This window comes from Nicotiana tabacum, chromosome 18 (assembly GCF_000715075.1).
Source record: "Nicotiana tabacum cultivar K326 chromosome 18, ASM71507v2, whole genome shotgun sequence".
Classification (NCBI taxonomy): Eukaryota; Viridiplantae; Streptophyta; class Magnoliopsida; order Solanales; family Solanaceae; genus Nicotiana; species Nicotiana tabacum.
The window spans coordinates 104893302-104906858 of NC_134097.1; the positions used below are offsets into that span (position 1 = coordinate 104893302).

A 13557-nucleotide genomic window follows, 5' to 3' on the forward strand; every position below is an offset into this window, starting at 1 on the left:
GAACTCCAGCATATTATACGGGAGTTCCAGGATAACTATGCTGGAACTCCCGTATAATATGTTGGAGTTCCAGCATAAGTACACTAGAACTCCAGCATAATATACGGGAGTTCCAGCAAGTATAAATGTCCAGTATAATATACTGGAGTTTGGAGCACCGGTGCTCCAGTCTCCCGTATATTATACAGGAGTCAGCAAAGTATACCGGTCCAGCATAATATGCTGGAGTTCGTACACAGATGCACCGAACTCCCGTATATTATACGGGACCGGTCTCTGTTGCAGCAAATAGTGGCTATTTTTCATTGATTTCATAAACGGTAGCTATTTTTGATTGACCAGTCCGAAAACTGGCTATAGCAACAAAAGGACCATCAGATTTTTGAACCTAAAAAAGAGACAGCCGTTGCCCTAGCTTCTTCTTGGTGGAGACAACAACAAAGACTCTAGCAGAACCCTAGACTCAAAACACCATCGCCACTGCATCTTCCTCGTCTCAACACCACCATCTCCATCTCCCTCACCAACAACAACCAGCGACCAACCTTCCATCAACCAGAATCGCTGCCGCCGGCTGCTCAACCAAAACCCGCCGGAACTCCACAAAAAAGCCACCGCAGAACACCAAACGATCCCTTCTTCTTCGAAATAGCGGCGGCAGACCTGAGACCAGTTGAAGCAACGAAACTCCTTTCTTCACCAAGCAGCTTCAGCCGTTTCCAGCCGCCGGACCACCCCCATCGCCGCTCTTCTTCTTCACCTCACACCATCGGACATCCCTTCTTCTTGACACCTTCAAAACAGCGGCACCACCAAAAGCCATCGTCTCCAATCCCTGAAGTGAAGTGAACGAACAGAGGGATATAGAAACATTAATTAAAGGCTTCAGTTTCGGATCTTATCGCCTTTTCTTCTTCTTATTTCCCCGTCTCTTTGAACAATCATAGAACAATTAAAAAGTAACTAGAGAAGGCAGAAATCGAAAATAAGAGGTCGAAAGTTTTGTGAATTCGAGGTGAAATTCCGGTTTCTGTTCCGTCGTTCGATCTTTTTTGCTGATTGTTACTCCGTGGAGTTCCCGTTGACGGATTCTTTCTTTTTTCTCCTCGCTGGATCGAGTGTAAGGCTGTTGAAGGAAGTTCTGCTATTGAAAACCATTTAAAGGTCCACTTCTATCTTTAATATCTTACCTCTTGATTTTTGTCACATATGTGTTTGGATGGTTGATTCAGATGGTTTCCACGTTTGTTTGTGATATCTTTTGATCCTTTGATAAATTTTCTTGAGTTTGATGGTTAGATTTGCTAATGACGTGAAAGTGACAATAAGAATGTCTTTCTTTGTGGTGTTTTTATGTTACTGATTCAACCGAATGTGATTTAGCTTTAATGAAGGGAGAGGTTCCAACTTGAAAACTTATTCTGAATTGATTTCATTGTTTGGGTTGCGGGGTAAAAAAAAAAAATTAAAAGAAAATTCAGGTTCAAGATAATCATATTGTTCTTTTATTCTTGTTTTATTAACTTTCCGGGTAGAAGTATGTTTAGGCCGTCATTACTTGGGTAGGCAAGCCATAGGATTTTCTTAGTATCGAGGCGAGAGGTCGTTTCTTTTAGTTTATTATCCGGGGATGCCCCGAATGATTTGTGTATATTTTTATTCGGGGTATGCCCCGAGGTATTTGTAAATGGATGCCAAAAGTAGAAACTTGTAGTATTTTTATTTTATTTTCATTTTTCTTTTTCTTTTATTTAGGTAGGAACAACCTCGAGCCTCTTGTGTGTTTATTTTTCTTTCCATGTGTTTTCTACCTCAATTGAATATTTTAAAAGCCGACTAGATCAAGTATGCAACCGTACTAGTCACGGGACTTGGGGAGTGCCTAACACCTTCTCCCCGAGTCAAATGAACCCCCTTACCCGAATCTCTGGTGCAGACTTAGTTTTGTAGTCTCAAGTGTTTTAAAAGGAAAAATTATTTTTAGAAAAACACTGATCTGACACACTAAAATCAAATGTCAGGTGGTGACTCTGAGTTAATCCTTTTGAACACTATCTTTTGTCACTTTCAAAATTGAAAAATCCTTTAAGCTTTACTAAATTCCTTTTTATTAATTTAAGAGGGTTAAGTGAAGTGGTTAAAAAAGGGGTGTGACATCTCTGGCGACTCTGCTGGGGAGTTGCAGGTTCGAGCTGGTACTTGATCTTGTTGGCTTTTAGGATATTCGGTTGAGGTGTTTGTTTTCTTTATTTGCTTTGTTTATTTGCTTTGTTTGTCTTATTTCCTTGTTTTGTTGGTTATTGGTTTATCGTTTTTCTTAATGTGTTACTGCTTTATAAGCTGTCATCATTTGCATAACCATGGGTCTTCGTTCTGCAACAAGTTTCGGAGTACGCGTCGCGTGCACGAATTCTTTGTTGAGTCACCCTTAATTTAGGAGGGGGGCTGTCGGACATATGAAGTGGGTGGAAAGCTTGAGCAGCCACCATCGACCATACGCTCCCCCGAATTGCTTTGTTAGTGAAACCCAAACTTAGGTCAGCCTTTAAGACATTTTTATTTGCATAATGTCATTTAGACTTAGTAGGGCTCGGTTCTAGGTACTGTGTCCCTTTGTATGAAGCCTATCCAAATTTTGTCAAAAGGGGCCGGTGGCCCAAAAAGACATTCAATCATCCCTATGTGATACATGTTGCATATTTGAGGGTAAAAAGATTGGCGGACCGATGCTTGGGAAAGAAGGGTAAAAAATGTAGCAAGTAGGGCCCAGTTATATTTTTCTTTCACAACTTTTTCAAAAAAAAAAAAAAAAATGAAAACGAAAAATCCAAAAAAAAAAAAGATTTTGCACTTTCCCATCATTTTCCAAAAATCCAAAAAAAAAAAGAGTAAAAGAAATCCAAAAAGATTTTACATTTTTCATCATTCTTAAAACAAAAAAAAAAGACAAAAAAATATAGCTTTTCTAAACTAGTTGCATTTTTTTTCCAAAGCTTTCTTCCATGTCCAATTTTCCCGAACTACGCGAACCTGATTCTCGTCTTTCGGGGCAGGATACGTAGGCAACCCACATAGGGTCCGGTCTTCTTAGTAAGTCTTAGGTTCTTGGCTTCGCGGGGTCTTAGCCAAATCTTGCATGTCTAGCCACTTTTGGCCACATCGACCATTCTTGCAAAAATGGGGTCATTTGCGCAAAAGTGGTTCAATTACCCATGTCTTAGGATTCTGAGTCCACAACTAGGTGCCATATTACTTTGAGGTCCATCCTCTTTGAGTTTGCATCTTTAGCCACTTCTGGCCATATTGGCCATTTTTGCAAAATGGGTTATTTCTGCAAATTAATTTTTTGGGCCATGATTATTGGGAGTGTGTATCTGAGTAGTCATCCATGTTGAGTTTTCAAAAATAGCCCAATCATGTCTTGCATGTGTCCAATAGGAGGTGTTGTGGTCTCACTTAGTGTCTCGAGTCACTAATCTATTTGGTCTTATTTTTATCATTCAGGTATGGATTCATTTACTACAGCTCGAGCATGAGAGATACCTCAGGACCATTGCATGAACGAGCTGTTTGAGGAAACTTTTCATTTTCAATCTATTTTATGTTTTTAAAATTTTTAGTCTTGTACAGTAGTATCGAGTCTGTCAGTCTAGTTAAGACTGTCGAATCTTTTGTTATAGTACTTGCTTCTATTCTTTTCTAGGTTCCTGTCTTTGGCTGCTCCTTTATTTCCCAACTCCTCTAACAAAGCTAGATCGCATCACCTCCCTCTGCCCGTTGATCATATCTACCTCAACTATTGCTTCCCCACCTTATAGCTCGAAATCAATTACTAGTCATTTTAGGTGAAATAATAGTTTTGGACACGTGTTTTCGGGCGAAGAAGAAGTGCGAGATAGAGAGAGGAGGTTGGTCTTTGAAAAGAGAAGAAGAGGGAGATTTATGAATTCCTTGAGTGGGTCTGTGGTGACACTCGTGGATGACATTGATCCTTGAAATTGTCGAGAAAGTACACAATTGTAGGTTTTCTCGTGAAATTGGGAAAAGAGTCAAAGACCCAGTTCAGCTGTTAGCGTACAGATTGTTTTAGTTGCGATGAGTTCAGGAAATGTGGGGTGGCTGCCATTGATGAATGTTGTTAAATTTAAGGGAGTGCCAATTCTGCAGCAATTGCATTTGGAGGAACGGTTACTCAGGACTTCACCTCAAAACTGGTGTATTGTAAATGATGGAACCAATGAACCCACAATTGTCATGGGTATTTCAGGGTGAGCTATCAATTTTCACCCTATTTATGGTATGACTCTTTTTTTCCATAGTAGTACTTTTGCTAGAATTGTTTCTTGATTGTTTTTATTGGCGGGTTCATTATACAACTTGTTTTGACGATTGGATTTGCACTTTCCTTCTACTTCACTAATTAATCTTTCACCATCTTTAAACTATATAGTGCTTGTGGGAAATGGTGGAGTCAGGAAGGGGATTCGAAAAATACGAACCTAAAGCAATTTAACATATCTGTGTCATAAATACACTGATAATGAGGCCAGTTTTTCCACTTTTTGATATTGTTTAGGCTGTATATTCTTTGGAGCTAAGCTATCAGTATTAACTGCACTGCTGTTGTGCAAGTTCTGATCTATCAGCTTACAATTGATGCAAGAAGTTATGAGTACTTGATGTATGCCATGGCCGTAATGATAGGACATTTTTTGTTTTATGTCTCTAATTGAGTTAATTGTATAACAACATTAACCATTGTCACAGAAAACCAGCTGAACTTCTTGAAATCGGTTCTGTTTTGCAAGACAAGATTCCAGTAGTAAAGAGGTTTACTGGAGGAGGCACTGTAATAGTCGATCACAGGACAGTTTTCATCTCCTTCATATGCAATAAGGATGCTGTCCCTACTGTACAACCATATCCTAGGCCCATCATGTCATGGAGCAGCCAACTCTATAGCAAGGTGTTTCAAGGAGTTGGGGATTTCTCTCTTCGTGAAAATGGTACTTTTCTGCTCCAGGATTATTTTCATTGTTGACTGTCCAGCTTTTTGCAGGAAGAGCTGCAGGTTTTCTTCAAGAACCAACCCCCCCCCCCCCATCTCTCAAAAAAAAGTGTAACCTTGCTTTTATGTCAAAAAAAGGGACTTGCTTTTAAACTTTGTTATGGAGGAAATACTTGCTTATACTTGCTGTATGGTATTTTTGCACTATATATTTCTCTATCTATATATTTGTGACACTGAGTTAATTTGATATTGTTGAAATTTATTTGACTAATCAAAAAACAAAATTAGAAGTTTCAATTGGCTGACAATGTATTTTTGCATGTACTTGTGCTAAAAACCAAGGTTGAGTGTCAGACTAACAATGCTATTATGTTGCACTCATCAAGGGAGCTTCCTTTTATGTGGATTTAATTATTTGTGGTAGATAAGGTTCACACACTTTCTAACTAACTTCCTGACAAGAAAAGTGCCATTCATTGGATTGGATGCTTCCTTTTCTGTTTTCTTATTTCTTCTTGTTAGCAATATTGTATTCTTTCTTCTCTGTGCAGTTGGTTCCCATTTCTATGTACATTGTGTTACTTGGCCTTAAAAGAATTGTGAATACTATCTCCCCCCATTCTCTTGCCCTGTCTTGATATCCGTCTGACTGCTTGTTTTGTCCTTTATTTTTTGTTCTTTCTCTTTTGCTCACACGGAGATATGACTTGAGGAATCCTTGTTTTATGTCTTGCTCACCAGCTTTCTAAGACATCCGACTTCATATTGTTTTTTACATGATCACAGACTACGTTTTTGGCAACCGCAAGTTTGGGGGAAATGCTCAATCTATCATAAAAGGCCGTTGGATCCATCATACATCCTTTCTTTGGGATTATGAGATGATGAACATGGCTTATCTCAAACTTCCAAAACGAGCTCCTGACTATCGACAGGTTTGCAAAATTTTCAAGTTCTTTGTTCTGCTTGGTAAATAGTCTTGTGAGCCTTTTTTTATGAACTTGACGCAGCTGATTTTTGAACACTCTGTTTCTGGAAACACCGATTTAAGTTGTTGGCAGAATAAACTTAATCGTGTTCAAGATCGATGCAAAATTTCATTCTCGTACACTGCAACATATGGAACAACTATGTAATTAATAGAATTACATTATTATTGAATAATTTCATAATCGTACATATTTTTCTCTTCCCTCTAATATATAGTACATTTAGGTACAGAGAATAGATAAAGCATTTTCATATAGAAAATAGTCGTGGTGGTGCTTGCACTGCATGCATACTCTTCTAAGCTGATGGTGTGAAGACCTCTAAGTTGGTGCTGACATCATGGTGAAAAGATGAAGCATGGGTAGTCTTCTCTGTTTCACTTGGCTTGAGGAATGGGTACTGGGATTAATTACTTCGGAAAATCTGCAAAAATTGGCTCATGTCACTGTTAAGGGCTGTCCCAATGTGGTTATAAGATAAATTTACTGAAAGGCTCTTTCATGTGTTCTGAACAAATCATCCCTGAAACTATGGTTGTGGACTTGTGGCAGTGAGCCTAAGAAGTTGTTTACTATCAAGTATACTTGGTAGTTGGCTTGGCTGAAAAGGTAAAGCTAGTTAATCTCAGATTGCAAGCAGCCACAATGTTGAAGTCTGTGGTACATGCATCGTCATTTACTCACATATGAAATTTCCAAGTTTGTCTTTTACGCCTTTGTAGTCTTCTAATTTCCTGCCTGCATATCACCTAATATATCATAATCTTGAGTGTAAAATACACTCGTGTCCTCTTAACTAACCTCTTGCTTAAGGTCCACATATGAAACTATCCTCTTTTCAAGTGCTCACGTGGGCAATCAAGAACCCAACTATTTCATTATTCTGAATTTTCCCCTGGAGTCATGTCCATACCAGGAATCCAAGTTCCAATAACTGCATGCTGTTGTGATGAGCTGAACCCAGACCTCCCTCGCGATGAGCATGCGCCGCATGCTCTGTGTTTGGTACTGGAGGGGGAGCATGTGATGGACATGCTATGGGACCAAAACATTCTGTTCCAGGCTCCCTGCCTTGACTGCACCGTGCTCTCTTTTCTAGCGATAGTTCCTGGCGATATCACCTCTTTCGGGTCATTTTCCAACAGCCACTTTTTCAATAAATTCCAAGTGACCAAACTTTTTCTGACTATTTTCAGCAAGTTTTGTGATGCCTATTGAATCTTTTTATGTTTTTGACGATAAATAAACTCAAATTGGTTTTCAACCTTAGCGGGCATGTGAGAATGTTAAGTGCCAGTGTTAGAGTGTTAGAATTAGAATTTTGAAAGAATTAAGTTCTTTAGTTGGATATTCTCACACATTGACAAATCTTTATATATGTTGAGTCTGACACCTACAAGTAGGGTTCTAGTATATATTGAATAAACAAGTTATCAAAGTATTCCTTCCTTTTTCTTATTTTTCACATTAGACTTTTCTCTTAGATGTAAATATCTTCCTCAGCTGCTACATCGTAGTACCATTATATCTTTTTTAGCAAACTAAACTAGTAAACTTATTTATTGACGTGTTATTCATAACTTATCAACTAGATGAGATCCACAGTAGTTGGGATCCATTTGTGCTTATCACTGATTCATTTACTCCCTCTCCTGGAGTGCTTGTCCTATTTTTCTTTCTGATATTCAAGTGATATAATCTTTGGCTAATAATTCTCACAATAATTTTCTTCAGTGTTAAGTTGGAAAACTTACATTTATCTGTATTCTTTTTCGTAAATTCTAAATGTCTGAATGTCATTTAAATAAGAATTTTTTATAAATCCACTTAACTCAATCTAAAGTATAATCATATAATTGTAACAAATATTATTAAGGGAAAACAGGAAGATAACTTCTACTTATTATATGAGATCCACTGGTGTCAGAGCCTACTTGTGCCTGTACCAAGGTCTCGATTGGGAAGTTGATGAGTTCCTTATGTGCAAGATAACTAAAGCTATCCATGATTTTATCTTATGGAACGCCGTGTCTAAACAATGCCTTTTGAGGCTCTAGTAGCTAAAGTAAATATGGAGGAGCTCTTGTTTGCCTGTTATGTTTGGAGCCTCCTGGTCATCTCTATGGTGCATTCACTCTAGGCTCTAACACTGTTAACTCACTAGGAGCCTGAGTATTCTGTGGCTTGAAGGTTTCTAGCCAGATTCGTCCCTGGAGGCCTTCTAAGCCACTGTCTCGACTTCTGGACGTAGAGAACATTTAGTCGAGTATCAGCAACTGGTGATAAAACCTATTCCCAGTTCAATCTTGATCAGTCATTTTTTCAGAAATGGTAGTCAACGCAATCTGATGTGTCTGAACATTCTCCAACATCCAGATCATGCTCTTGCTTTCACCTCTTCGAAAGGACGTAACATATTCCCAATCCTAGCGACAGCCGGTGCTTTCTTTGGTAAAGTATTCCACAGAGTATCGAAGTAACAAAAAGTTGTTTCTTTCATGAGCTTCCTTACTGTACTCTAACTCTGTCATTTGATGTCTCTCAACCCTGCTCTCATTTCTGCTTATAGTACTTTTCCAGCTTATTTCACTTTAATGCCTCCACATGCTTTTTAGATGGCTTTGCGAACTTGAACTTCTTAGTATTTACTAGTGTTTTTCAGTCGAATTATGCATGCCATGGAAGTCTTATAGCTGAGAGAGACTGCAACATGATAATTACACCTAAGTTCTTTGGTTTGAAGGGATCTTTTATGCTTGAACTTCAAGTTGAGTATAAAATATTCTCATGGTGAAGTCTTGCTATGGTTTCTCCATGGAATTATGCATGTCATGACCAACTTATAGCTGAGCAAGACTGCAGCATGATAATTACACCTATGTTCTTTGGCTTGAAGGGTGTCTTTATGTGTGAACTTCTAGTGAGTTAAATATTCTCACGCTGAAGCCTTGTTCCTATTTTACTCTCATTTGTTACTTCATACTTGACAATATGCCATTTTGGCTCATGAGATACTTCACTACTTTTTTATTTGTACAAGTTACTTTTGCATTGAACATTAGTAATTTGCTTGCTTTAGTCTCTGATGGAGAGTTTGCCTACTGGTTATTCAGGCAAGAGACCATTCAGACTTTATCTGCCGCATGAAGGATTATATATCTCGGCAAGAATTCATAAATAGAACCATATCTGCACTTGACAGCCACTTTTCTGTGACTTCTCTGGAGCTTAAATCATATGACTGTCCTGATGACACGAAATTTATGCCCTCCTCTAGACTGCTGGGAAAACAAGAACTGGAGGAAAGTTTTGAGTCTGAATCTGGGAATGTCATATTTCAGTCACTGTAACTGCTACAAGATAAGAAGACCTTCGCTTGAGGTGCTACTGTATGTCAATGTACCTTAATTGGTTATTCGTCGAGGAATAATTTTCCCTTTTTCCATGAGAGTATTTTTGTTGGATTGGGCTCCTAATCTGGTTGTGGTTGCCTACCTCCAACTCATTCATGTTGCTACTTCCTCGGATAAAAATACTAGGAGGAAGTGCTACCTTTTACCATTGTGCGTTACAGGGGGCATAATTAAGTCCTTGTTTGTAAGCACATCGATTGAGCGTTTACATTATTAATTCACAGGACAAACCACCATCTTTACAGATACTGTTTGTAATCTGACCATCTCTCTCGCCTTCATTTGGTTGTGGCTTTATTTCTTGCAGCAAAAGGACTTTGCTTCAAAATGTGAGTTGCCTAGACTTTGATTCCAAGAGTTTGTTGTAGCTAGTAGAGGTCTTCAGTCATTACCAGGAAAGAGAAAATTTTCAAATGTACATTTCCTGTTGATTGGTAAGTTTTGCTTTCCAATAATCATAGCTATTGTGTTAGCAAGCATACGCACCATGCATGCTGTCATAGGGGCGTTTTTCTGTCCGCCGAAAATACTGCCAGCCGGTATACTTTACTAGCTTCAGTATAATATACTGGAGACTGGAGCACCAGTGCTCCAAACTTCAGTATATTATGCTGGATCGGTATATTATACTGGAACTCCAGTATACTATGCTGGAATATTTTTTCGGATTCTGAACAGTGTTTTCGTTCAGATTTACATGAAAAATGACTAAATTTCGTTTACTTTTGAAACTGTGGCAATTTTTGAATGATCACTTGTAAATCTGGCTATTTTTGAATTTCTCCCTCTATAGAAGGTAGTTTTCTCTTTATTTATCGAGAAAACTACCTTCTATAGCCCCTTAAAATTTTAATAACCCATGTTTTGTCCCACTTACAGAATATGGCCCTTCGGCCCAAACATATTGCATTTAGTAGCAGAAAAGAATGAGCATGACAACACAAGCGCCTGTAGCTCAGTGGATAGAGTGTTGTTTCGTAAGCAGAATGTCGCAGGTTCGACCCCTACATGGCGCAATAGAGTAACCCTTTTTTGCCACGACTTATTTTGTATATTTTTTGTATAGTAACAGTCTTTTTTTCTATAGTGACGGTATATTTTATATATTTTTTGTATAGTGACAGTCTATTTAGTATATTGACAGTCTATTTTGTATATGTTAGCGGAAACGTAAAAGAAAGAACACAAGATTTAACGTGGTTCGGATCAAAATAATCCTACGTCCACCAGAGAACAGTTGCATTTTTAATATTAACAAAGGAAGGGGAGAGTTCCCAATTACACTTAAGAGAATTTCTCCCTTAACTCTCTACTCACTACAATTTGTTGTATTATTTTTGGGATGATTTCTACAAATGAAGGAGTGCATCTATTTATAGAGGTAAAGACCTCCTCTTGATGTCATTGGTGACATCAAACTACCTCCTCTTGATGTCATGAGTGATATCAAAGGAGGAAGCTTCCTCCTAGCATCCACACCAACTCTTTCCACCAACTCTTCCAATTGGCATGTTATTGTTGATTAAACATAAACCAACACCTTCAATCTTCACCTTGGTTTGCGTTTCGAGTGTGCGTGTGAACAACTCTGGCCAAAACTTCTAAGCTTACTGGGCAACCCCGTTGTAAGAAACAAGAAGAATCAAACCATTGTTGAACATACCACCTCCACCTAACAACTATTCTTTTCGGAGTTGCATCAGTTGATGCATACCCCCGCCAAGTCCTTGCAGTGTGCAAACTTAGCGAGTGAGACTATCTTGGTCAACATATCTGCAACATTATCGTCTGTGATAACCTTCACGACCTTGATAGTTCCCTCTTCAACAACATCTCGAATAAAATGAAATCTGACATCAATGTATTTAGTGCGCTCATGAAATCTCTGATTTTTCATTAGATGAATAACACTCTGACTATCACATCTAAGAGTTGATTCCAGCTGAACCAAACTCAATTCTGCTACTAAACCTTTCAACCAGATAGCTTCCTTCACCGCCTCCGCTGCTGCCATATATTCTGCTTCTGTCGTAGACAAAGCGGCAATCGACTGCAGAGTCGACTTCCAACTAACGACACTGCCAACGAGGGTAAAGATGTATCCAGTTGTGGACCTTCTTCTGTCAAGATCTCCTGCATAGTCAGAATCTACATAACCGAGAATTGAAATACCTCCACCACTTTTTTGAAAGGTCAGACCAACACTAGAAGCTCCTTTGAGATATCTCAATATCCACTTGACAGCTTCCCAATACCTCTTTCCTGGGCTGGACATGTATCTACTTACCACACTTACAGATTGAGCAATATCTGGACGTGTGCATATCATAGCATACATAATGCTACCAATTGCACTGACATAAAGAATCTTTGACATATGCTCCACCTCATCCTCGGACTGAGGCATTTGTAAATCTGAAATTTTAAAATGAAGAGCTAATGGTGTACTTACAGGCTTGCACGTATGCATATTGAATCTCTCGAGAACCCTTTCAATGTACCTCTTCCGAGAAAGATGTACAACACCGTCTTCTCTTGAAATCTCCATACCAAGGATTTTCTTTGCTGCTCCTAAATTCTTCATGTCAAATTTCTTACTCAACAGTTTCTTCAAAGCATTTATCTCTGTAATGTTGTTAGCAGCAATAAGCATATCATCAACATACAACGGTAAATAAATCATTGAGTTACCAGACATCTTCTTGTGATACACACAACTATCAAATGCACTCATTGAGAATTCATGTGTAGTCATGAATGCATCAAACCTCTTGTACCACTGTCTAGGGGATTGCTTCAAACCATACAAAGACTTCTTTAGTTGGCATATGTGATCTTCTTTTCCCTCAGCTAGGAAACCTTCAGGCTGATCCATATAGATTGTTTCTTCTAGATCACCGTGTAAGAAAGCAGTTTTGACATCAAGCTGTTGAAGCTCCAAGTCAAATTGGGCAACCAATGCTAGTAGCACGCGAATTGAGCTATGCTTCACGACTGGAGAGAAAATTTCATTGTAGTCAATTCCCTCCTTCTGACTGAATCCTTTTGCAACCAATCTCGCCTTGAACCTAACATCTTCCACTTCAGGAATTCCCTCTTTCTTTCGGTAGACCTACTTGCATCCAACTGTCCTCTTTCCCTTTTGTCTTTTCACTAAGACCCATGTCTGATTCTTGTGAAGAGACTCCATCTCTTCAGTCATGGCTAACCGCCATTGTACAACATCCTTGCAAGAAGTTGCTTCAATATACGAGGAGGGCTCCAGATCCTTAATCTCTTCTTGTGCAGCTACGAACGCATATGCAATCAAGTTTGCTTGATCTATAAGGCATTCCGGTTCTCATGTCTGCCTCTTCTCCCTCCCCTTCGCAATTGTGTATGGTTCATTGACAGCAAGTTCTTCAAGGTCTACATCTTCTGACTCATCTTTAACCTGAGTCTCTTGATCCTTTTCCTTGGCAAGCTCCACCGGAAGCTCCACCTGCTCGTCGTTCTTGTTTCCTGAAAACTCCACGGAAACTTTACGGGGATCAAGTATAGAGGATTCATCAAAGGTGACATCTCTACTAACTATAAATTTGAGTAAAGACAAACACCAAAGTTTGTACCCTTTTACTCCATCCACATACCCTACGAATATGGCCTTCTTAGCCCTTGGTTCAAGCTTTCCTTCATTAACGTGATAATAAGCTGGACACCCAAATACTCGTAAGTATGAATAGTTAGAGGGTTCACCTGACCATACCTCATTCGGAGTCTTAAAGTCAATTGCCGATGCTGGAGATCGATTGACAATATGAGCAGCAGTGTGAACTGCTTCAGCCCAAAATACTTTGGACATTTTGGCTTGTAGGAGCATACAACGAGCCTTTTCAAGAAGAGTTCTGTTCACTCTCTCGGCAACTCCATTCTGCTGTGGGGTATGCCTGACAGTCCTATGTCTTGAGATCCCATGAACCTTGCAGAATTCATTAAACTCTTCATTGCAAAACTCCAAGCCATTGTCTGTGCGAATACTTGATTTTTCGCTCCATTTGATTTTCAACCAAAATCTTCCACTCTTTAAATGCTTCAAAAGCATCACTTTTTGCCTTCAAAAAATACACCCAAACCTTCCATGAGAAATCATCAATAAAAGTGAGAA

The 13557-nt window shown here is 38.9% G+C and overlaps 1 protein-coding gene across 4 annotated transcripts; it reads left to right on the plus strand.

The window, feature by feature from the left end:
• The first annotated feature begins 396 nt into the window (after positions 1-396).
• Positions 397-10625, plus strand: LOC107799435 (uncharacterized). 4 transcript variants are annotated; one of them, XM_075237123.1, is made up of 7 exons: positions 397-1164; positions 3505-4297; positions 4814-5006; positions 5798-5946; positions 9114-9389; positions 9721-9847; positions 10293-10625. In XM_075237123.1, the coding sequence occupies exons 2-5, from the start codon at positions 4226-4228 to the stop codon at positions 9348-9350; spliced, it is 651 nt and encodes a 216-aa protein (XP_075093224.1). In that variant the 5' UTR covers positions 397-1164; positions 3505-4225; the 3' UTR covers positions 9351-9389; positions 9721-9847; positions 10293-10625. The 4 variants fall into 4 exon arrangements, with proteins under 4 accessions (XP_075093224.1, XP_075093221.1, XP_075093223.1 ...); XM_075237120.1 differs by having other exon boundaries at positions 3505-4268; positions 4768-5006; XM_075237122.1 differs by having other exon boundaries at positions 9114-9847; positions 10293-10546.
• Positions 10626-13557: the final 2932 nt, after the last annotated feature.